General features: G+C 61.3%; 1 protein-coding gene across 1 annotated transcript; it reads left to right on the top strand.

Moving 5' to 3' along the window:
* Positions 1–2,711: 2,711 nt before the first annotated feature.
* ILVBL (ilvB acetolactate synthase like) lies at positions 2,712–22,735 on the top strand. Its single transcript, XM_065419556.1, has 15 exons — positions 2,712–2,843; positions 7,051–7,252; positions 8,311–8,438; positions 8,890–9,028; positions 11,580–11,691; positions 11,766–11,865; positions 12,632–12,729; positions 13,494–13,630; positions 14,453–14,587; positions 16,688–16,802; positions 20,134–20,303; positions 20,770–20,840; positions 21,257–21,328; positions 21,881–21,986; positions 22,557–22,735. The coding sequence occupies exons 1-15, from the start codon at positions 2,712–2,714 to the stop codon at positions 22,733–22,735; spliced, it is 1,896 nt and encodes a 631-aa protein (XP_065275628.1).
* Positions 22,736–24,401: the final 1,666 nt, after the last annotated feature.

Genomic DNA, 24,401 nt, shown 5'->3' on the forward strand with positions numbered 1-24,401 from the left:
GCTTATAATCTACTGAGTGTGGTCATCTATTTGTATAAATGTATCACTCTTGTATCTGAAACTAGAAATATGAAATTATGCAAAGTGTGGGCCATTAATGGTGGTTTGGAATCTTGATGACTCCCATTAACCAGGACAATTGTCTGCAGAGGGCTGTGTTTTACCTGTAAGTCTTCCTGTATACGTGTGTGCTGGCAAGTGTCCAATGAAGTCTTGCAGTGATATGTGATCATGTCACCGGAACTGGAATCCATCTTTAACCTGGTGTCTTTCCATTGAGAAGGAGGGGGTGGGAACCCAGAGAGGGACAAAGGATTCCCGCCTTTTACAAAAGATATATAAAGGGCTGGAACAGAACAAAGGTAGGGGAGGAGCCATCATGAAGAATCCCCTAGCTACCACCTGAGCTGGAACAAGAGCTGTACCAGAGGAAAGAATTGTGCTCAGGCCTGGAAGGTGTCCAGTCTGAGGAAAAAACTTACTGAAGCATCTCTGAGGGTGAGATTATCTGTATTCAGTTTGATTAGACATAGATTTGCACATTTTATTTTATTTTGCTTGGTGACTTACTTTGTTCTGTCTGTTACTACTTGGAACCACTTAAATCCTACTGTCTGTATTTAATAAAATCATTTTTTACTTATTAATTAACCCAGAGTATGTATTAATACCTGGGGGAGCAAACAACTGTGCATCTCTCTCTATCAGTGTTATAGAGGGCGAACAATTTATGAGTTTACCCTGTATAAGCTTTATCCAGGGCAAAACGGATTTATTTGGGTTTAGACCCCATTGGGAGTTGGGCATCTGGGTGTTAAAGACAAGAACACTTCTGTTAGCTGCTTTCAAGTAAGCCTGCAGCTTTTTGGGCAAGTAATTCAGACCCTGGGTCTTTGTTGGAGCAGACGGGAGTGTGTGGCTCAGCAGGACAGGGTGCTGGGGTCCCGAGCTGGCAGGGAAGGCAGGAGCAGAGGTAGTCTTGGCACATTGGGTGGCAGCTCCCAAGAGGGTTTCTGTGATATAACCCGTCACAGCCCCGTCATATCGGGAAAAGAGAAACAATCAGGCCTTCACATCCCAATGTCTTTCCAAATAGATTAGACTCTATAATGAGGAGCATTATAAACACACCTGTGTTCCACTTCCACAAGGGCACACTTGACTATGGCGAAGGCTGCTTCCACGGCCTGCCGTATGCATATTTCTGGATTGGAGAGCTTCAGAACTGCCATCTAGTGCTCAGCTTATGCTTTCCCTAGATTTTACAGCTACGTTGGCTGCTGAGTTTGGTGAGGCAGCACTGCGGTTCTTCTCTAGCTAGGCCTCCTCATCCCACTCCACTGCAGGAGGAGCGCTGCTTGCCAGTCTCCCAGAAGTGGGTATGTGTAGAGGCCACTGGCAGAACAAATGAAGGTTGCTCCCCATGGTTCTCCAAGATAGACCCTGCACATCCGTGCTCCCTGGCCGCCTTCCCTCTTGCTCAGAGTCCTACTTACAGTCAGACTTGAGGAAGTGGTGAAGGAACTGAGCCAACCAGCACGCCAAACCCCTCCTTTTATAGTCTCACCTCTTAAGGGTCAGGGCCGGTGATGTGAGGGGTAGAAGTACAAGAGAACTCCAATGAGCACCACTGTGAGAAGAGTCCAGCTTGCAGAGCTGGCACATTCCAGAAGGGGTGAATGTGCAGAGTCCATCTCCAAGAACTCCTGACAGGTCAGGAACCTGCATTTCCAAATGCTGCCTGCACTTTAACTGTAGTGTGGGAGGAGGGGATCTAGGCCAAAGGACAGGTCTGGGATCCAGGACTTCTGGGTACTGTTCTCTGCCACTGTCTCTGTGGGTGCCCTTGGACAAGGCATTTCATCCTGCTGTGCCTTAATTCCCCATCTTTAATATGGGGATGATGTGCCTTGCCTCCTCCCATAGGGTTGGGAAGGTGAATTCATCTCTGGCTGGGAGGCACACTACAGTTGGGAGCACCATGGAACAGCCTAGTAAAGGGGACACCCTGTATCCACAGGTCTCTAGCCTGCAGAGCCTAAGGGCTTTGCTGGCACTCTGGTACAGCAGACGTAAGAGCCAGTTTCAGCACCATGTCCCACCTTACATCAGTGTTAGACACCCGCCGTGGTGAAAGATGTCTCCATCACGGCACCGTCTTGGTTATGCACGGGCTGTAAAAAACTATGGCGCAAGGGGCAGCAGAAGGGTTTAGTTGGTACCAGAAGAGGAACTCGCCAGCCACTGACGGTGGTGGGGAAGGGCCTGGCCACTCTGGCAGCAGGGGAAGGATCTGACCACTCTGGTGTGGGAGGGAAGAGGGGCTGGCTGTTCTGGCTGGGGGCAGAAGAGGGGCCAGTTGCTTTGGTGGTGGGGGAAGAGGGACTGGCCGTTCTGGCCAGGGGCAGGGAGTGGAAGAGAGGCTGGCTGTTCTGGTGGGAGGGAGAAGAGGGGCTGGCTGCTCTGGCAGCGGGGAGAGTAGGCGCCCGCTCTGGCAAGGGGGAAGAAGGGCCGGCCACTCTAGCGGCAGGAAAGGATCTCGCCACTCTGGCAGCAGGGGAAGGAGCCAGCCATTCTGGCGGAGGGCAGAGGCTGGCCACCGTGGCAAGGGGGAGTGGCTGGCAGCACATGGGGGAGTGACTGGTTATGTTTTGTGCTTGCCTTTTGCAACAGGAGTGTGTGTTGGAGACTCTGCCACTGAAGTTGCCTCCATGGATCCTGCTTCTGTCTCACCCAGCAGCAGCTGCTCCAGTGCCTGGCTTCTTGTGCTGCTGGGGACACTGGGGACAGCTCTGCTTGGGGCAGCTCACAGACTGGGGCTGATCTACCAGCTCTGGCATAAGGTAAAGCGGAGACAGCTCCCCCTTTCATATAGACTCCTGTCATACGAGGCGTAGAAAGCATGGCAAGGAATGCAGGTGCATGAGGGAAGCTTGGGTAGCATCTGCACTGAAATCCCGGGACAGATTCACTGCACTGGTGGCTACCCAGGACTATGTGCTGATGAGGCTGCTAAGTGCAGAAGTGCACATGGTGGGGCTGCCCCCCAGCACGAGCTCTCAGGAATGCCCAGGGCCCTGCGCTGCTCTCCTGATTCCATAGCTAAGGTGGCGGGAGTTCCTGTGGGTTTGGTGGAAAAGTCTCCCTGTCCAGGGGGTGTTTGTGCTCGGGATGTCCCATATTCGCATGCTGGTTCTCAGGGGACCCGGCACCTGCACTGGTTACCTCCCAGGGGAGAAGGATATCAAAGGGTTTCTCTGCGTTCAAGTCCCTTGAGTAGGGCCCTACCAAATTCACGGTCCATTTTGGTTAATTTCACGGCCAGGGGTTTTTAAAATTAGTCAATTTCATATTTTCAGATGTTTACATCTAATTTCCCTGTGTTGTAACCATCAGGGTCCTGACCCAAAAGACGGCTCACAAGGCTATTGTAGGGGGGGTCACGGCATCGCCACCCTTACTTCTGCCCTGCTGCTGGCAGAGGCACTGCCTTCAGAGCTCGGCAGCCGGAGCAGAACGCAGCTGGCTGGGCATCCAGCTCTAAAGCCAACGCTGCTGCCAGCAGCAGCAGTGCAGAAGTGAGGGTCAAAAGGTATGGAGGGTGGATTACCGTAGGTTTGGTTTTCCAGTAGTCTCCCACCCCAGCGCAAGGATGTGACAGCTGGAGCCGTGGAACTTCCTGCAACCAGGGCAGATCCCAGAGGTGGGTCTGACCAGCCCGGGGAGCAACCCCTGCAGGGGAAGAGGAAGTCTCAATCCCAAGGAGTCCCCAGCTGGGTGCCAGATTTCATGGGGGAGATCATATTTCACCATCTGTGATGCGTTTTTCATGGCAGAGAATTTGCTAAGGCCCTACCTGTGAGAAGAGCCCTAGGACGCATCACACACTGCCCACACAATAGGGACCTAGGATGCTCTTACCTCACTGGTCCCTGCAAACACAGCTGGGGCATGTCCATGCAGCAGCATCCCCGTGCCTTGTGGCAATGCATTCTGGGGAAGTCCAGGCTACTGTTCAATCCTCTCTTAATCAGGGCATGTCTACACGTGCTCCGGGCACTCTGAGCTGCCCCAGGAGCTCTCTGGGGTACCCTACTGCCCATAGAGCTGGCTGGAAGGAGGAGCCAGCCAATCTGCTTACACGGGCATGTCCGGGGATCCCATCTGCCCTGCAGAGTCACATGGTGCCGGATTGGATACAGGCCACGTGCCAACCTAGACTCCTTGCATGACAACTCACCATGAGCTGCCAGGGTTCCTAATCAGGTGGGGGATGGGCACACAGCATGTTCAGAGCCAACCAGGTCACTAGCTGGTTATCCCTGGGTCCCAGTGTGTGCTGGAGCTGCACGCCTCTGGCCATTAGCACCATCCCTGCCCTGCACAATGTCTCACAGCGTCCATGGGGAGCCATCCAGACACCGCCCCGCCAGGCTGGCACTCTGTTGGTCTGCTTCTGACCCCACCTCCTGCTGTGCCAGACTAATGCTCTGCCGGTCTGCGTCCTGCCCTGCTGGGCCGATATTCTGCCAATCGGCGTCCTGACCCAGGCCCAGTGCCCTGCTCTGCGGGCCAGGTGCTCTGCGTCATGCCCTGGACCTCGCCTGCCAGTCTGCATCCTGACCCGGCCCCCGCCTCCTGCTCTGCTGGGCCAGCGCTCTGCCTGTCTGCATCCTGACCCAGCCCCTACCTTCTTCCCTGCCAGGCTGACGCTCTGCCTGTCTGCATCCTGACCCGGCCCCCTTGCCCTGCTCTGCCAGGCCAGCGCTATGCTGGTTTGCATCCTGACCCGGCCCCCGCCTCCTGCTCTGCCGGGCCAGCGCTCTGCCTGTCTGCATCCTGACCCGGCCCCCGCCTCCTGCTCTGCCGGGCCGGCGCTCTGCCTGTCTGCATCCTGACCCGGCCCCCGCCTCCTGCTCTGCCAGGCCGGCGCTCTGCCTGTCTGCGTCCTGACCCGGCCCCCGCCTCCTGCTCTGCCGGGCCGGCGCTCTGCCTGTCTGCGTCCTGACCCGGCCCCCGCCTCCTGCTCTGCCGGGCCGGCGCTCTGCCTGTCTGCGTCCTGACCCGGCCCCCGCCTCCTGCTCTGCCGGGCCGGCGCTCTGCCTGTCTGCGTCCTGACCCGGCCCCCGCCTCCTGCTCTGCCGGGCCGGCGCTCTGCCTGTCTGCGTCCTGACCCGGCCCCCGCCTCCTGCTCTGCCGGGCCGGCGCTCTGCCTGTCTGCGTCCTGACCCGGCCCCCGCCTCCTGCTCTGCCGGGCGTGCGCTCTGCCTGTCTGCGTCCTGACCTGGCCCCCGCCTCCTGGTCTGCCGGGCCGGCGCTCTGCCTGTCTGCGTCCTGACCCGGCCCCCGCCTCCTGGTCTGCCGGGCCGGCGCTCTGCCTGTCTGCGTCCTGACCCGGCCCCCGCCTCCTGCTCTGCCGGGCCGGCGCTCTGCCTGTTTGCATCCTGACCCGGCCCCTGCCTCCTGCTCTGCCGGGCCGGCGCTCTGCCTGTCTGCATCCTGACCCAGGCCCAGTGCCCTGCTCTGCGGGCCAGGTGCTCTGCGTCATGCCCTGGACCTCGCCTGCCAGTCTGCATCTGACCCGGCCCCCGCCTCCTGCTCTGCCGGGCCAGCGCTCTGCCAGTCTGCGTCCTGACCCGGCCCCCGCCTCCTGCTCTGCCGGGCCAGCGCTCTGCCTGTCTGCATCCTGACCCGGCCCCCGCCTCCTGCTCTGCCGGGCCAGCGCTCTGCCTGTCTGCGTCCTGACCCGGCCCCCGCCTCCTGCTCTGCCGGGCCAGCGCTCTGCCTGTCTGCATCCTGACCCGGCCCCCGCCTCCTGCTCTGCCGGGCCAGCGCTCTGCCTGTCTGCATCCTGACCCGGCCCCCGCCTCCTGCTCTGCCGGGCCGGCGCTCTGCCTGTCTGCGTCCTGACCCGGCCCCCACCTCCTGCTCTGCCGGGCCGGCGCTCTGCCTGTCTGCGTCCTGACCCGGCCCCCGCCTCCTGCTCTGCCGGGCCGGCGCTCTGCCTGTTTGCATCCTGACCCGGCCCCTGCCTCCTGCTCTGCCGGGCCAGCGCTCTGCCTGTCTGCATCCTGACCCAGGCCCAGTGCCCTGCTCTGCGGGCCAGGTGCTCTGCGTCATGCCCTGGACCTCGCCTGCCAGTCTGCATCTGACCCGGCCCCCGCCTCCTGCTCTGCCGGGCCAGCGCTCTGCCAGTCTGCGTCCTGACCCGGCCCCCGCCTCCTGCTCTGCCGGGCCAGCGCTCTGCCTGTCTGCGTCCTGACCCGGCCCCCGCCTCCTGCTCTGCCGGGCCAGCGCTCTGCCAGTCTGCGTCCTGACCCGGCCCCCGCCTCCTGCTCTGCCGGGCCAGCGCTCTGCCTGTCTGCGTCCTGACCCGGCCCCCGCCTCCTGCTCTGCCGGGCCAGCGCTCTGCCTGTCTGCGTCCTGACCCGGCCCCCGCCTCCTGCTCTGCCGGGCCGGCGCTCTGCCTGTCTGCGTCCTGACCCGGCCCCCGCCTCCTGCTCTGCCGGGCCGGCGCTCTGCCTGTCTGCGTCCTGACCCGGCCCCCGCCTCCTGCTCTGCCGGGCCGGCGCTCTGCCTGTCTGCGTCCTGACCCGGCCCCCGCCTCCTGCTCTGCCGGGCCGGCGCTCTGCCAGTCTGCGTCCTGACCCGGCCCCCGCCTCCTGCTCTGCCGGGCCGGCGCTCTGCCTGTCTGCATCCTGACCCGGCCCCCGCCTCCTGCTCTGCCGGGCCGGCGCTCTGCCTGTCTGCATCCTGACCCGGCCCCCGCCTCCTGCTCTGCCGGGCCGGCGCTCTGCCTGTCTGCATCCTGACCCGGCCCCCGCCTCCTGGTCTGCCGGGCCGGCGCTCTGCCTGTCTGCATCCTGACCCGGCCCCCGCCTCCTGGTCTGCCGGGCCGGCGCTCTGCCTGTCTGCATCCTGACCCGGCCCCCTTGCCCTGCCCTGCCAGGCTGGTGCTCTGCTAGGCTGACCTCTGCTGGTCTGTATCCTGCCTCGCCCGCGCGTTCTGTGCTGATGGGCCAGGGCTCTGATGGTCCCTATTCTTCTCAGGCAGAGCCGAAGAGTACCCGGCACGGTGGGGAGCTTGTTGCAGAGGTCCTGAAGGCCCATGGGGTGCGTTACTTGTTCACGCTGGTAGGAGGCCACATCTCGCCCATCCTGGTGGCCAGCGAGAAGCTGGGCATCCGCGTGGTGGACACAAGACACGAGGCCACAGCTGTGTTTGCTGCCGATGCAGTCGCCAGGCTCTCAGGTACACACCACACAAGGAGACCAGCCCAGGGTCTGGGTTGGGGGCTCCCCCAGCACAAGGACATTGCCTGGGGTGCCTCCTGCAGGCAGGTCCTCAGCAGAGCCATGTCTCCCAGAGGCATGGGCTCTGCCCTGCCCCCACCCAGTTCATCTGTGCCCAGCTCACCTGTCAGCCGCTGCTGGCAGGAACATACTGTGACAGGCCAGCCCCCATGTGGGAGTGCAGTCTGTTGGGGGGAGTGGCACCTCCCCCCTCCGGTCCCGCCCACTAACTTCTGGCCGGAGAGTTGAGCGTGGTGTGGCTCCGCCCACCAGGGTTCAATGAGAGGCTCCTCCCTCTCTGGGTCTGTGGGCGGTCAATCCGCCTCACTACAGGGAGGCACAGGGGGAAAAGGGAGCTGGGGACGTAGACTGACCGACTCCATGTTCTGTCCTCAACTGGGTGCAGTGGGACTCACTGTGGGACCTTCCTCCTAAGGCTGTGTCTGCCATACTACAGTAGGCAGGGGCATGGCTATGGGCAACGGGGCAATGACCAGCTCACCCCTGCAATGGGCAGGGCATGGCCATGGGCAATGGGGCAGTGAGCAGGTCACCCCAGCAGTGGGTGGGGCATGGCCATGGGTGGCAGGGGGCAGTGACCAGGTCACCCCAGCAGTGGTGGGGCATGGCCATGGGTGGCAGGGGGCAGTGACCAGGTCATCCAAGAAGTGGGAGGGGCATGGCCATAGCAACGGAGCAGTGACCAGGTCACCCCTGTCATGGGCAGGGGCATGGCCATGGGCATTGGGGCAGTGACCAGCTCTCCCCAGCAACAGGAAGGACCATGCGCAACGGGGGCAGTGACCAGCCCAGCCGAGCAATGGGCAGATCATTGCCTGAGTTCTTGTTCCGGCTTGGGGAACAATGCACAGGCTTGCTGGTGCATGCAATCTGGCTTCCAGCTGCCTGCCCTAAACTGTCCCCTGTCCCCCCGCTGCCTGGCCTGCCCACCTGTCTGTGGTAAGGATGCAGTTGTTCACATCTGCCCTTCTGTGGGCTGGCTGCTCTGCATTGCAGGGACAGTCGGAGTCGCCGCGGTAACAGCGGGACCTGGGGTAACCAACACAGTGACGGCTGTAAAGAATGCCCAGATGGCCGAATCCCCGGTGCTGCTGATTGGCGGGGCAGCTGCCACACTGCAGAAGGTGGGTCTGTGGTGCTGCCGATAGCAGAGGTTGCTGCCATGTCGTGGCAGGCGGGTGCCCAGTGCTGCCACACCACAGCAGGAAAACCATTCCTGCCCCAGTCTCAAGCAGCTGGAGCTGTCCAAGCAGAAGGGCCAAATTGGCACCGGTGTGTGGAGCAGGAGTAGTCTGACTTAGACCATGCTGCTGGGGAAGAGGGACAGCCAGCCCCACTTGCATTCCTCACCTCTACCCAGGGTCAATACCACGTCCCTGTTGGTTGTGAGGTCTCATCCCTCCCAGCCCAATGATCTCTGCTGCCCCATTGCCAGGCAGACACTCAGAGGGGCACGGCCCTATCACCCACTGTGCCTGGTCACTGGGGAGGAAGCAGCCTGGCTGGGGGCATCCTCAGGCAGTGGGTTTTACAGGGCCATTGGCGCATGGACTGCAGTTCTGTCTATCTGTGCAGGGCCGGGGTGCTCTCCAGGACATTGACCAGCTGTGCCTCTTCAAGCCACTCTGCAAGTTCTGTGCGTCAGTGAGGACTGTGCGGGACATCGTCCCCACACTGCGAAGGGCCATCACGGCAGCACAGTCCGGCACCCCAGGTAAAAGCCTTTCTCCTGGGGCTTATCCTCCTATGCAGCAAAGGATTAATGGGCTGGGAGGTTTTCCTACCCAGGTCTCACTAGACCCGTCCCACAACTCTCACTTCTGCTGTCAGATCAAACTCTCTTGAATGTAGGTCATAGAATCATAGAATATCAGGGTTGGAAGAGACCTCAGGAGGTCATCTAGTCCAGCCCCCTGCTCAAAGCAGGACCAACACAAACTAAATCAGTCTCAAACTCAAATGACTACGAGGGCCACATGAGGACTAGCACATTGGCCCAAGGGCTGCATCACTGACACCCCACCCCGCCGCCGTGGCCTCGCCCCTACTCCACCCCTTCCATGAGGCTCCGCCCCACCCCGCCTCTTCCCACCCCTTCCCTGCCCCATTCCAACCCATTCCCCGAAATCCCCACCCCAACTCCGCCCCCTCCCTGCCCCCAGGGGGTGCAGGAGGGGTGTGGCGGGGGCTCAGGGCAGGGGGTTGGGGTGCTGGAGGGGTGCGGGGTGCAGCAAGGGGCTCAGGGCAGGGAGTTGGGGTGTGGGGTGCAGGAGGGGTGCGGGGTGTGGCAGGGGGTTCGGCTGCAGGAGGGGTTCAGGCCCGGCGCACACAGGGGAGAGGGCAGGCTCCCTGCCTGCCTGTCCTGTCCCCCACACCGCTCCAGGAAGCGGCCGGAACCTGGGGGTGGGGGACCACAGGGGTCTGTGTGTTGTCCTTGCTTCCAGGCACCGCCCCCCACAGCTGCCATTGGCCGGGAACGGGGAACCGTGGCCAATGGGAGCTTCGGGGGAGGTACCTGGAGGGACCCTGTGCCCGCCCTCCCTCCCCAGGTTCCGGCCGCTTCCCGGTGCGCGCCGGGCCAGAGCCGCTCTAGGTAAACTCGGCGGGGGCGCGGGGAGCTGGCGGGCCACATGTTTGAGACCCCTGAACTAAATCATCCCAGCCAAGGCTTTGTCAAGCCGGGCCTTAAAAACCTCTAAGGAAGGAGATTCCACCACCTCCCTAAGTAACCCATTCCAGTGCTTCACCACCCTCCTAATGAAATAGTGGTTCCTAATATCCAACCTAGACCTCTCTCATTGCAACTTGAGACCACTGCTTCTTGTTCTGTCATCTGCCTCCACTGAGAACAGTCTAGATCCATCCTCTTTGGAACCCCCCTTCAGATAGTTGAAGGCTGCTATCAAATCCCCCCTCACTCTTTTCCTAGCCCTGTTTTCTCAGGTCCCAGCCCCGTTTTCCGATAGCACTGCTGGCTCCCAGGAACATCTGCCCTAGCCCCCTTCCAGGGTCCCCATCCCAGTTCACAGAGTCCTGAACTCGATACCTCCCCATGAAACTCAATCCATGTTCCACTGCGGATGTGAGCCCCAGAAGAGGTGGGGCAGTGTGACTGCTGCTGGGGCCAGCCAGCACCTGGGCTGCAGTGGGGTTTATCACAGGCCAGGGCAACTGAACCTATATTTCCCCCTCTGTGGTCCAGCAAGGGCGCCCACTCTGGGCTTCCCAGCCATCACCTCTCTTGGGCGGAGACCCACTTCTCTCTGCCTCCTGACTGGGGTTTTCCAGGCTGCACATCTCCCTGTCCACACTGTGAGTTACCTTGCCCTGCATATATTCACAGAAGGGACCATTGTAATCATCTCATCTGATCCCTGCATGGCACAGGCCAGAGAACTTCACTGAAACAATTCCTGCTCCCAGTCCAGTAGTTGTGTTAGAACTAGAGCACTTCTCTCAGAAATACTTCCCATCTTGATTGTAAAACTGACAGTGACGGAGAATCCACCCTTGGTAAATTGTTCCAGTGGATAATTACTCTCACTGTTAAAAAATTGCACCTTATTTCTAGTCTGAATTTGTCTAGCTCCAACTTCCAGCCTTTCGATCGTTTTATACCTTTCTCTGCTAGACTGAAGAGACCAGTATCTATTTTTTTGTTCCTCAGTAGGTACTTAAGAACTGCAATCAAGTCATCCTTTAATCTTCTTTTTGTTAAGCTAATTAAATTCAGCTCCTTTTGTCTATCACTATAAGGCATGTTTTCCAAACCTTTAATCATTCGCGGGGCTCTTCCCTGATCCCTCTCCTGTGGCTCTTTGTATCTTTCCTCTGTATTGGAATAGCTTGTGTCTGGGCTGCCCTGACCCTGCTGGGCGATGGTGTGGGGCATTGGCATCAGCATTGGGCAGGGCCCAAGTTCTGTGGGGCTTCAGCATTGGGCAGGGGCAGGGTTGCCCATGCCCTATGGGGTGACAATTTGGGATGTCAGTGTTGGGTGGGGCTGGATCCTGGTTTGCCTATGTCCTGCGGGGTGATAATTTGGGGCGTTGGCATTCAACAGGGTGGGAGCCTCTGTTGCCCATGCCCTGCAGGGTAGGGATGGTACCTGGATTGTCCATGCCCTGTGGGGCAGTGGCATTGGGCAGGGCAGGAGCCTGGGTTGCCCATGCCCTGTGGGGCATTGGTACTGGGCAAGACCAGAGCCTGAGCTGCCCATGTCCTGTGGGGCCATGGCTGGCTGACCATCGCTTTTTGTGCTACAGGCCCTGTGTTTGTGGAGTTCCCGATCGATGTGCTCTACCCATACTACTTGGTGGAGAAGGAGCTGGGCTTCAAAGAGACCCCTAGAGGGCTGCTGGGTGGAGTCCTCAACTGGTGAGTACAGCCCTGTCCTGCCAAGGGCAGCGCTGAACTGGGAGCTAACAACTGTCCCTCCACCTCGCCCGCAGGTACCTGGGCAACCACCTCAGAAACCTGTATGCAGGGGCTTGGGAGACAAGGGACTTTTCCCCCCTTCCGGTGCAGGTGCCACAGGCCACAGCAGAGCAGGTGAGAGCCCCTGGGGCCTGGTGCTCCCTCCCTTCAGGGAGCACATCTCCTCCCCGCCCGACTGGGAGCTTCCCCCCAGAGCTCCTCATTAGCACACTGCCCTCCCCCGCACAACAAGCCTGTCCCCTGTTGGACCCTGCCCTGAGAAGGAGAAGGGAGGCGAGGAGGAGCATTGCTGCACTGTGGCAGGGCAGGGGGTCCCTGGGGTCCTCGTCACCCTACAACCTTTTGGTGCCAGCCCCAGCCCCTTCTGCCAGCCCTTCACCTCTCTCTGCCTGCCACCTCCCTTGGCGCTGGCGCTATCTGTCCTCAGAGCTGGGCACAGCCTCTTTCCTGTCCTCCCCTGCCTCACCCCTCTGTGGTTCCTGCTAGATCCCCACTTGTAGTTTCCCTGCCAGTTCCTTCCTCATCCTTATGCCACTGGCTAAACTCTGCCCAGGAGCACCTCCAGGGGCCATGTGACAGCTGCTCAGCCACTGGCATTGACCCCGCTGACCACCCGGCCCCGCCCAACCACTGACCGCCCCGCCCAGTCACTGGCAGTGCCCCCCGGCTCTGCCAGGCTCCACCTAGCCACTGCACTGCCCCCAACCCTGCCAGGCTCCGCCCAGCTGCTACATCGACCCCCAATAACTCCTGGTCTCTCCAGGGTGCGCCCAACAACTGCACTGACCCCAGTGGCTGCCGGCCCTGCCAGGCTCTGCCTAGCCTTTGCACTGACCCCTGGCCTTGCCAGGCTCTGATGGTGCTTCCCATTTGCGTGCAGGTGCAGCAGTGTGTGGAGCTGGTCAGCCGTGCCAAGAAGCCTGTCATGCTCCTGGGCAGCCAGGTGACCCTGCCCCCGACGCCTGTGGAGAAGCTCAGGTGAAGAGTCGGCTCCATTCAGAGTCCTCTCTCTGCCCTGCCCCCGGTTCTGTGGGGGCAGGGGGCGCTGCTGGCCAGCCCTCGGCGCTCTTGCCCAGCTTTTTCAGCTCTGCCCATCTGCAGGCTGGTGGCTGTGGCTTCCCCCAGTGGCCATGTGCACACAGGGTGAGAGCCACTATCTGTCCTGGCCGGACCGAAAGAGACCCGAGGCTGTCAGACCGGACAGAGGGACATCAGCAGAGATGGAATAGTAGGGAGCTGCAGGTTGGGATTGAGGGGCGTCAGCAGAGCCGGATGGCACAGGGTCTGCACGGCAAGGCTAAGGCTCATGGCAGAGCCATCTTTGGCACCTGCTTCCTCTGGTTTCAAGGGGCTGTCCTTTAATTAACCAAAAATGTGTCTTCCCCTCCAAGGAACAAGCACGTGGCGTGTCCTCCTGCCACGCGTGCTCCCCGCACTCTCACACGTTCGTGCTCTCTCACACACACACACAATACCTTGCTCATTGGCTGCCATGCACCCTCCTCATGCACCGATGCACCCTGCCAGGCATGCCCTCCACTGCCGTGCATTCCCTCCTCAGGCGCGCTGCTGCACCCTGCCGCGCGCGCCCTCCTCACACACTCTTCCACTTGCTCAGCTGTCTGAGTGCACACGCACGTGGGGGCTGCGCTGGGAGCGCCCATGTTCATAGTAGTGTGAAGTATCCCTTTGCCCTGAGGTGACTCAGCTGCTGAGAGCTAACCCTTCCCTGTGCCCTGCAGGGAAGCCCTGGAGGCCCTCGGCATCCCTTGCTTCCTGGGCGGGATGGCCCGGGGCATGCTGGGAAGGGACAGCCCACTACATATCCGCCAAAACCGCCGAGAGGTGCTGAAGGAGGCTGACCTGGTCATTCTGGCAGGTCTGTGGAATGCAGCATGGGAACTGGCCTGGAGGGTGTCGCACCTTGGGGCCATTGGACTTGGGAGTGACAGGGAGCTGGGATGGCACGTCAGTGGAGTGGGTTGTGGGGCAGGGCTGGGGGTTAGTGATGGGGTGTTGTGGGGCTGAGGGTTATCAGTGGCATGGGGTAATGCTCAAAGTGTTGTGGGGCTGGGGAGTTGTGGGGTGGAGGAGCCTTTTGTGGAGGTGTGGTGGGGCTGGGCAGTGGCAGTTGGGGGGGGGTAATGCTGGGGGTTGGGCAGTGGTGGGGAGGTAATGCTCAAGGGGTTATGGGGTTGGGGGGGTTGTGGGGTGGGGGAGCTTGATGGGTGTGTTGTGGCTCGGCAGTAGTGGGGGGTGGGTAATGCTTGAGGGGTTGTGGGGTGGGGGAGCCTGATGTTGGGTGTGGTAGTGCTGAGCAGTGGCGTTGTGTGGGGGGAGGGCCTCATGTGGGGGTTTGGAGGGGCTGGGCAATGGGGGGGTAATGCTGGGGGGTTGTGCGGAGGGGGTGGGATGGGGGAGCCTTATGTTGGGGTCTGGTGGGGCTGGGCAGTGGCAGTTGGGGTGGCAAATACTGGGGGGTTATGGGGTGGGGGAACCTGAGGTTGGGTGTAGTGGGGCTGGGCAGTGGCAGTGGGGGGGTAATGCTGGGGGGTGGTGGGGTGGGGTGCAGGAGCCTGATGTTGGGTGTGATGGGATGGGCAGTGGGAGGGAGGGGTTATGCTCGAGGCATTATGGGGCTGGGGGGGCTTCTGGGGTGGGGGAGCTGACCTAACCCTCACCCCCGTGTTGCCCCCGGCAGGCACAGTGTGTGATTTCCGTTTGTCCTATGGCCGCGTGCTGAGCCGGCGCAGCACAGTCATTGCCATCAACCGGGACCGTGCCCTGATGCTGCGCAATTCGGACCTCTTCTGGAAGCCCCGCGTGGCCATCCAAGGTGAGGGGCAGGCGGGCGCTCGGCGCTCTGCCTCAGAATCAGCTCCCATTCTGCCGCTGCCGGCCTTCCCCTGCTCCTGCCTACGCCATGTCTCAGCTGGGAGCAGAGCAGGCACAGGAGATGGAATGACAGAATCACCACTAGAGCTGACGGGAACAGACCCCGCTGAGTAAGTGGTTCATATGGGCAGCAGACCCACGCTGGAAGGTAGGTGCGTGCTTCAGCCACGCCCTGCCCTGCTTCTCCCAGCACCCACCTGTCTGCTGAGCCTGCCCACCATGCTGTTGGCAATAGAATCATAGATTTTAAGGTCAGAAGGACCATTATGATCATCTAGTCCAGGGGTCGGCAACCTTTCAGAAGTGGTGTGCCGAGTCTTCATTTATTCACTCTAATTTAAGGTTTCGTGTGCCAGTAATACATTTTAAAGTTTTTAGAAGGTCTCTTTCTATAAGTCTATAATATATAACTAAACTATTGTTGTATGTAAAGTAAATAAGGTTTTTAAAATGTTTAAGAAGCTTCATTTAAAATTAAATTAAAATGCAGAGCCCCCTGGACCAGTGGTCAGGACCCGGGCAGTGTGAGTGCCACCGAAAATTAGGTCGCGTGCCGCCTTTGGCACGCGTGCCATAGGTTGCCTACCCCTGATCTAGTCTGACCTCCTGCACAATGCAGGCCACAGAATCTCACCCACCCACTCCTGTATCAAACCTGTGTCTGAGCCCATTGAAGTCCTCAAATCATGGTTTAAAGACTTCAAGGTGCAGAGAATCTTCCAGCAAGTGACCTGTGCCCCACGCTGCAGAGGAAGGCGAAAAAAACCCAGGGCTTCTGCCAATCTGCCCTGGAAGAAAATTCCTTCCCGACCCCAAATATGGCGATCAGCTAAACCCTGAGCATGTGGGCAAGACTCACCAGCCAGACACGCAGGAAAGAATTCTCTGTAGTAACTCAGATCCCACCCCAGCTAACATCCCATCACAAGCCATTGGGAATATTTACCACTCGTAGTCAAAGACGAATTAATTACCAAAATTAGGCTATCCCATTATACCATCCCCTCCATAAACTTATCAAGCTTAGTCTTGAATCCAGATATTTCTTTTGCCCCCACTACTCCCCTTGGAAGGCTGTTCCAGAACTTCACTCCTCTGATGGTTAGAAACCTTCGTCTAATTACAAGTCTAAACTTCCTAGTGTACAGTTTATATCCATTTGTTCTTGTGTCCACACTGGTACTAAGCTTAAATAATTCCTCTCCCTCCCTGATATTTATCCCTCTGATATTTTTATAAAGAGCAATCCTATCTCCCCTCAGCCTTCTTTTGGTTAGGCTAAACAAGCCAAGCTCTTTGAGTCTCCTTTCGTATGTCAGGTTTTCTATTCCTCGGATCATCCTAGTAGCCCTTCTCTGAACCTGTTCCAGTTTGAATTCATCCTTCTTAAACATAGGAGACCAGAACTGCACACAGTATTCCAGATGAGGTCTCACCAGTGCCTTGTATAACGGTACTCACACCTCCTTATCTCTACTGGAAATACCTCGCCTGATGCATCCCAAGACCGCATTTTTTCACAGCCATATCACGTTGGCTGGGGCACGTAACCAGGGCCGGCTCTGGCTTTTTTGCCGCCCCAGGCAAAAAAGCCTCCCGCCGCCCCCCGCCCCCCCCCCCAGGGGAGGGCAGCGAGCCCCGCCGGGGAGAGCGGAGCCCCGGCGGCCAGAGCGCTGGGGGGAGGGCGGCGAGCCCGGCCGGGGCTCCGCTCTCCGCGGCGGCCAGAGCGCTGGGGGGAGGGCGGCGAGCCCGGCCGGGGCTCCGCTCTCCGCGGCGGCCAGAGGCAGCGCCGGGGGGAGGGCGGCGAGCCCAGTCCCGGCCCCGCTCTCGGGCCGGAGCGCCGCGCCGCCCCCCTCCAGGTGCCGCCCCAAGCACCAGCTTGGTGGGCTAGTGCCTGGAGCCGGCCCTGCACGTAACCAAGCTCTTCAGCTGGCCTCCGCGGGCTGGCTCTGCTCTGATACTGGTGCTGCTCGGGGCCCATGGGACCAGCCCCTGCTCAGGTTGGCCTGTCAGAATCTCATGCTGCCCACTCTCTCCGCAGGAGATGCTGGCTCCTTCCTCCTGAGCCTTTCCCAAGGCCTCAAGAGTTACTCACCACCTCAGGACTGGGCAACAAGTCTGAAAGATGGCGACCAAAGGAAGGAGAAAGCAAACCGGTAGGTGTAGAGCTGATAGGGTGGCATTGTCCCCATAGTGCCACCCCAGGAGGGGCCATAGGCTCAGCCCTGTGCCGGGCAGCAGGGGGCAGTGTCGCCGAGGGAAGGGCTGTAGGGATCAGGCCTGTGCCAGGCAGCAGGGAGCAGTGTCACACAGGGAGGGGCCATAGGCTCAGCCCTGTGCCAGGCAGCAGGGAGCAGTGTCGCTGAGGGAAGGGCTGTAGGGATCAGGCCTGTGCCGGGCAGCAGGGAGCAGTGTCGCCGAGGGAAGGGCTGTAGGGATCAGGCCTGTGCCGGGCAGCAGGGAGCAGTGTCGCCGAGGGAAGGGCTGTAGGGATCAGGCCTGTGCCGGGCAGCAGGGAGCAGTGTCGCCGAGGGAAGGGCTGTAGGGATCAGGCCTGTGCCAGGCAGCAGGGAGCAGTGTCGCCGAGGGAAGGGCTGTAGGGATCAGGCCTGTGCCAGGCAGCAGGGAGCAGTGTCGCCGAGGGAAGGGCTGTAGGGATCAGGCCTGTGCCAGGGAGCAGTGTCGCCGAGGGAAGGGCTGTAGGGATCAGGCCTGTGCCAGGCAGCAGGGAGCAGTGTCGCCGAGGGAAGGGCTGTAGGGATCAGGCCTGTGCCAGGGAGCAGTGTCGCCGAGGGAAGGGCTGTAGGGATCAGGCCTGTGCCAGGCAGCAGGGAGCAGTGTCGCCGAGGGAAGGGCTGTAGGGATCAGGCCTGTGCCAGGCAGCAGGGAGCAGTGTCGCCGAGGGAAGGGCTGTAGGGATCAGGCCTGTGCCAGGCAGCAGGGAGCAGTGTCGCCGAGGGAAGGGCTGTAGGGATCAGGCCTGTGCCAGGCAGCAGGGAGCAGTGTCGCCGAGGGAAGGGCTGTAGGGATCAGGCCTGTGCCAGGCAGCAGGGAGCAGTGTCGCCGAGGGAAGGGCTGTAGGGATCAGCCCTGTGCCAGGCAGCAGGGAGCAGTGTCGCCGAGGGAAGGGCTGTAGGGATCAGGCCTGTGCCAGGGAGCAGTGTCGCCGAGGGAAGGGCTGTAGGGATCAGGCCTGTGCCAGGGAGCAGTGTCGCCGAGGGAAGGGCTGTAGGGATCAGGCCTGTGCCAGGCAGCAGGGAGCAGTGTCGCCGAGGGAAGGGCTGTAGGGATCAGGCCTGTGCCAGGCAGCAGGGAGCAGTGTCGCCGAGGGAAGGGCTGTAGGGATCAGGCCTGTGCCAGGCAGCAGGGAGCAGTGTCGCCGAGGGAAGGGCTGTAGGGATCAGGCCTGTGCCAGGCAGCAGGGAGCAGTGTCGCCGAGGGAAGGGCTGTAGGGATCAGGCCTGTGCCGGGCAGCAGGGAGCAGTGTCGCCGAGGGAAGGGCTGTAGGGATCAGGCCTGTGCCAGGCAGCAGGGAGCAGTGTCGCCGAGGGAAGGGCTGTAGGGATCAGGCCTGTGCCAGGCAGCAGGGAGCAGTGTCGCCGAGGGAAGGGCTGTAGGGATCAGGCCTGTGCCGGGCAGCAGGGAGCAGTGTCGCCGAGGGAAGGGCTGTAGGGATCAGGCCTGTGCCGGGCAGCAGGGAGCAGTGTCGCCGAGGGAAGGGCTGTAGGGATCAGGCCTGTGCCGGGCAGCAGGGAGCAGTGTCGCCGAGGGAAGGGCTGTAGGGATCAGGCCTGTGCCGGGCAGCAGGGAGCAGTGTCGCCGAGGGAAGGGCTGTAGGGATCAGGCCTGTGCCGGGCAGCAGGGAGCAGTGTCGCCGAGGGAAGGGCTGTAGGGATCAGGCCTGTGCCGGGCAGCAGGGAGCAGTGTCGCCGAGGGAAGGGCTGTAGGGATCAGGCCTGTGCCGGGCAGCAGGGAGCAGTGTCGCCGAGGGAAGGGCTGTAGGGATCAGGCCTGTGCCAGGCAGCAGGGAGCAGTGTCGCCGAGGGAAGGGCTGTAGGGATCAGGCCTGTGCCAGGCAGCAGGGAGCAGTGTCGCCGAGGGAAGGGCTGTAGGGATCAGGCCTGTGGCAGGGAGCAGTGTCGCCGAGGGAAGGGCTGTAGGGATCAGGCCTGTGCCAGGCAGCAGGGAGCAGTGTCGCCGAGGGAAGGGCTGTAGGGATCAGGCCTGTGCCAGGCAGCAGGGAGCAGTGTCGCCGAGGGAAGGGCTGTAGGGATCAGGCCTGTGCCAGGCAGCAGGGAGCAGTGTCGCCGAGGGAAGGGCTGTAGGGCTGAGCCCTGTACTGGTCGGCAGGGGGCAGTGTCGCCGAGGGAAGGGCTGTAGGGATCAGGCCTGTGCCAGGCAGCAGGGAGCAGTGTCGCCGAGGGAAGGGCTGTAGGGATCAGGCCTGTGCCAGGCAGCAGGGAGCAGTGTCGCCGAGGGAAGGGCTGTAGGGATCAGGCCTGTGCCGGGCAGCAGGGAGCAGTGTCGCCGAGGGAAGGGCTGTAGGGATCAGGCCTGTGCCGGGCAGCAGGGAGCAGTGTCGCCGAGGGAAGGGCTGTAGGGATCAGGCCTGTGCCGGGCAGCAGGGAGCAGTGTCGCCGAGGGAAGGGCTGTAGGGATCAGGCCTGTGCCGGGCAGCAGGGAGCAGTGTCGCCGAGGGAAGGGCTGTAGGGATCAGGCCTGTGCCGGGCAGCAGGGAGCAGTGTCGCCGAGGGAAGGGCTGTAGGGATCAGGCCTGTGCCGGGCAGCAGGGAGCAGTGTCGCCGAGGGAAGGGCTGTAGGGATCAGGCCTGTGCCGGGCAGCAGGGAGCAGTGTCGCCGAGGGAAGGGCTGTAGGGATCAGGCCTGTGCCAGGCAGCAGGGAGCAGTGTCGCCGAGGGAAGGGCTGTAGGGATCAGGCCTGTGCCAGGCAGCAGGGAGCAGTGTCGCCGAGGGAAGGGCTGTAGGGATCAGCCCTGTGCCAGGCAGCAGGGAGCAGTGTCGCCGAGGGAAGGGCTGTAGGGATCAGGCCTGTGCCAGGCAGCAGGGAGCAGTGTCGCCGAGGGAAGGGCTGTAGGGATCAGGCCTGTGCCAGGCAGCAGGGAGCAGTGTCGCCGAGGGAAGGGCTGTAGGGATCAGGCCTGTGCCAGGCAGCAGGGAGCAGTGTCGCCGAGGGAAGGGCTGTAGGGATCAGGCCTGTGCCAGGCAGCAGGGAGCAGTGTCGCCGAGGGAAGGGCTGTAGGGATCAGGCCTGTGCCAGGCAGCAGGGAGCAGTGTCGCCGAGGGAAGGGCTGTAGGGCTGAGCCCCGTACTGGGCAGCAGAAGTGTGGTGAATGGGTTTATCTGGGGAGCTGAACCTGTGTGTACTCCCAGAGCTTGGGCACTCCCAGGCGCTCGCTGTCCTGGTCATGCTGTGAGGGGCTGGCCAGGCTCCTGGGTGTGCCAGTGACTGCCCTCCTATGTGCACAGAGAGAAGTCAGAAGAGCCCACGGAGCAGCACCTGAACCCACTCAAGCTCCTACACCATGTGGACAACTTGCTGCCCGAGAACAGCCTGCTGGTGTTAGATGGGGGCGACTTCGTGGGGAGCGCTGCCTACGTCGTGCGGCCCTGGGGGCCCCTGCGCTGGCTGGACCCGGGTAATGGGACGTCTCTGGAGCTGGCACTGCTCACCGTCTGTCATGGGGGCTGATGGTGGCAGATCCCTTGCAAGGCTTCTGCAGTGCAGCTGAGCCCAGAGCCCCGCTCCCACAGCTCTGAGCTGGGGCTGGCAGTCCCCAGAGGTGGTGGTCTGCCCCATGGATGTGGGACCTATGCCCCTGGCAGCCTGCTGCCCTGGGCCAAGAAGGACAATGCCTGAGGGGGAAGTCGGGCAGCCTCACTGGAGGGCAAAGCCTGAGGCTGCCCTGAGCTGACCCCGTTTTTCCCCGCTGGTGCCCATGGGAGCCCATGGGAGCAGGTGAGGAGACGCTGAGCCACTCAGAAGCCCCTCTGCTCAGTGAGGGCTGGGTTCAGGAAGGGACAGGGGTTGGTTTCATGCCCCTGCTTTCCCTGGCATGCCTAGGCGGGGTCAGGCATCCCCTCTGCATTGTCCTTTCTCCCCAGGAGCTTTCGGGACACTGGGTGTCGGGGGAGGATTTGCTCTCGGCGCCAAACTCTGCCGGCCGGATTCTGAGGTCAGTAACCAGCCAGCCAGAGGAGGGCTCTAATGGGGTGCCCCCCTCACCCTGATGGGGGCTTTAACCAGGCTTGCCATGGGGGCAGGGTATCCCAAGGCTCTGGTGAGGGTCTCTGGTATAGGGGATGCCACATTCCCAGGCTTTCTGGTCTGTCTCCTGAATCCTCCATTGGCTCTCCTGGCCCCAGACTCCCAGCTTCCCTCCTGCTTTCCTCACTTTGCCTGCTTACTTCCAGAGGCCTCTCTCTGAGCCGCTGGGGCCCCCGACACTGCCTGCCTGCCCACACTAACACCCAGCCCTTTGGGAGGCAGGCGCCAGCACTCACACCTTCTGCACCAGTTAATGTGGGGGGGAAGTATTCACCCCTCCAAGGGCTCTGCCAGGGGAACCTCACTTCCCTCCCCCGCCCTCAGGTCTGGATCCTCTACGGAGACGGCTCCCTCGGCTACAGCATCATGGAGTTTGACACCTTCGTCCGTCACAAGGTAACCTCCCCCTGACCCCGTGCCAATGGGGACCCTGGGGGGCTGAGCTCAGCTACCCCGCGCCAATGGGTTCCCTGCTTGCAATGATCCCTGGGAGCCAGGCCCCGCTACCCCGTGCCCTTGGAGTCCCTGCTTGCAGCGACCCCTGGGGGCCAGGCCAGTTACCCAGCACCAATGGGGTCGCTGCAGGCAGGGACCCCTTGGGGACCAGGCCCAGCTACCCCACATTGCCCCAAATTCATACACAAAGTGAGGACTAAAGGGGCCCGGCACATGTGGGAGTGGCCACAGCCCTGGAGACACTGCAAATGGTTTTGGGGTCCTGTAGTTAGTCCAGGCAGCACCAGTGACCAGGCCCCTTCACAGCCTCCCCTTCATTGCAGTTCCTTTTCCAAGGCAACAGGAGCTGGCCTGGACTCAATGTAGTGGGAGGGGGCAGGGCAGGGCCCTAGGGCAGAGAGGACAGGGCACTGGGGGTGGAGGGGGTGGGGCACTGGGACCTCGCCCCTCCCTTCTGGTGCCTGGGGAGCAGCACTTTCCTTGCTTTTTCAGACGCCCGTCATCGCGCTGGTGGGGAACGACGCCTGCTGGAGTCAGATCTCCCGTGAGCAGGTCCCCTTGCTGGGCAGCAACGTGGCCTGCGGCCTGGCCTATGTGGGTGAGTTTTGGTCCCCATTAGCCGGCTGCCCTGGGGACATTACTCCAAGACGCTGCGCAGTGATGGCAGCAGCATGCTCAGCATGGGCCCTGGGTGCCTCCGGATCGTGTTGCCTGTGCAGCCTGTCCCCAGGCGGGCAGCCATTGTGTGCTGCTTCCTGCAGGCCACTCCCATCGAGGGACGGAAAGCGGGAGGTTCCCAAAATTGGTGCAAGTCTCATCACACCTCTGGGTTCATAGCCCAGCACTGATGCCTGCTCTGCCCACCCAAGCAGGGCTCCCCGGGGGAAGGGAACTTTGAACGGCCCCTTCCTTCTGCGGTTGGTCCCCACGAGCTGGGGGATTCCCTCCCAGCCTTCCCTGCCAGTGTTCTCCACTGCATTCCTGGAAGTTGCAGACCCCAGCATGCCTTCCATCCCTCCCTGCTGCCTGCCACTCACATCTGGTGTGCCCATTGTGGCCACCCTCCTGGAACCAGCTCTGCCTACTTAGTGGCCTATGTGGGGTGTCACTGCCGTGCCCAGGCCCCGCTGCAGCAGCTTTGCTAACAGCCGGTCTCCTCCCTGCGCAGATTACCACCTGGTGGCGGAAGGCTTGGGAGGGAAAGGTTTCCTACTCAGCCGCCAGGACGAGGCCTGCATGGACAACATCGTCCAGGCGGCGCAGGAGGCCTGCAGGGAGGGACACCCCACCCTGATCAACGCCCTGATCGGCAGAACCAGCTTCCGGGAGGGCTCCATCTCCGTGTAGGGCTGGGACCAGGCCTGGCAGCGCTCCCTGCCCACGCCAGGGTGCAGCAGCCTGCCTTGGGCCCCCTACAGATACCTGCACAGTACCCCCTTCGGCGTTTAGTTGATCATCCTCCTCGTTCTGGCCCCAGAGCTGCTGCAGACTGACACAGCCACGCCTACCAGGGACTGGGGTCCTAACCCAAGCCCCTCAACAGGTAACCAGTGCCAGGACACTGGCCAGTAGGGATCAACCTGAAGAGAGCCCCAGGGCAGCAGGGACAAGGAAGCTTCTCTCAGTTCAGCATTGGGCAGGTGCCTACTTCTGTGGGAGATGGGCATTGTGCTTTGGCAAGCTCCTGCCAGTAGTGAGAGCAGCTGCAGGGATCTTGTTCTGGTGACAGCAGGGGTCTTGCTTTCCAACTGGGCAGCCTAGGGATGGGCACTGGGGCTGGATTTCTGAGGGGCTTGTCACTGAGGGGTGGGGGGGCTTGTTGCCCAGCTCTGCAAGCCAGGGCCGTTGGCTGGTGACTCTCTCTGGGGCAGGAGCCTGGCCTAGGCCTAATCTTTGGACGAAGTGGAGCTGCTGAGCCCTGCTGAGAGCCTTGGTTGAGGGAAAGCTGGCAGGATTCACTCCAGATCCACCAGGGCTGTGATTCCCCCAACACCCTACGATGCGCTACCAGGGCATCTCCCTGGCTGACCAGCCTGAATAGCTTTGGGCAAGGCCTGTCACCGCCATGCTCTCCAATCCCATAGCCAGCACCAGGAGGTGCCATTGCACTGCCACTTCCCTGCTTGGCTCCAGCTGCTGCCACACCTAGGAGCCTAGGGAGGGCCTGCATGTTCAAAGGGCACAGGCAGGGCCATGCGTGCTGCTGCTCCCAGCCCCAGGTGCCAAGCTCTCCATTGCCGTAGTGTGAGGTGGCGTGGTCATGCAGGGGGGGTGGTCCGTGGTTAACGGGGATGTTAACAGAGCGGTTCCCTCTCTCTCTCTCCAAGCACATGCACTCCACCCACAGGGTTTCCCCCAACAATAAAGAGAATGATGGCACCAGGCCGAGTGTGGCTCTAGAGCTGCTCTGTGGGAAGGGCACCATCTAATGGGTAACATGGTGGTTTGACAGGATTGGTGGCCTAGAGCAGGGGTGGGCAAACGTTTGGGCCTGAGGGCCACATCGGGGTTCCGAAACTGTATGGAGTGCTGGGTGCAGTATATTAAATTGCTCCCCGTAGGAATGTGCTACTTACGGTGTACTACTTACGGCTTCCAGTTCTGGTGCTCTAAGCGGCATGGTAAGGGGGTGGGGAGTGGGGGGGTTGGATAAGGGGCAGGGAGTCCCAGGGAGCAGTCGGGGACAGGGAACAGGGGCAGTTGGATCGGTGTGGGAGTCCCGGGGGGGCCTGTCGGGGCGGGGGTGTGAATAGGGGGCGGGGCAGTCGGGGGACAGGGAGCATGGGGGGTTGGATAGGAGGTGGGGTCCCGGGGTGGCGGTTAGGGAGCGGGAAGTGGGAGGGGGTGGATAGGGGGCGGGGGCCAGGCTGTCTGTGGAGGCATAGCGTTCCCTACCAGGGTGTAGTGTATTAAATTGCTCCCTGTAGGAATGTGCTACTTCCTGCTGCAAGTGCTGGTGCTCCGTAAGTAGCACATTCCTACTGGGAGCAATTTAATACACTACACCCGGTGG

The sequence above is a fragment of the Emys orbicularis genome, chromosome 19, assembly GCF_028017835.1.
Source record: "Emys orbicularis isolate rEmyOrb1 chromosome 19, rEmyOrb1.hap1, whole genome shotgun sequence".
Classification (NCBI taxonomy): Eukaryota; Metazoa; Chordata; order Testudines; family Emydidae; genus Emys; species Emys orbicularis.

Bases quoted from the DNA above. Each gene is read 5' to 3' on its own strand.
- ILVBL (XM_065419556.1), top strand. From the start codon at position 2,712: ATGGATCCTGCTTCTGTCTCACCCAGCAGCAGCTGCTCCAGTGCCTGG. The intron at 9,029-11,579 runs GTAAAAGCCTTT...TTTGTGCTACAG, and splicing joins AGCACAGTCCGGCACCCCAG to GCCCTGTGTTTGTGGAGTTC. The intron at 21,329-21,880 runs GTAACCTCCCCC...TTGCTTTTTCAG, and splicing joins ACACCTTCGTCCGTCACAAG to ACGCCCGTCATCGCGCTGGT.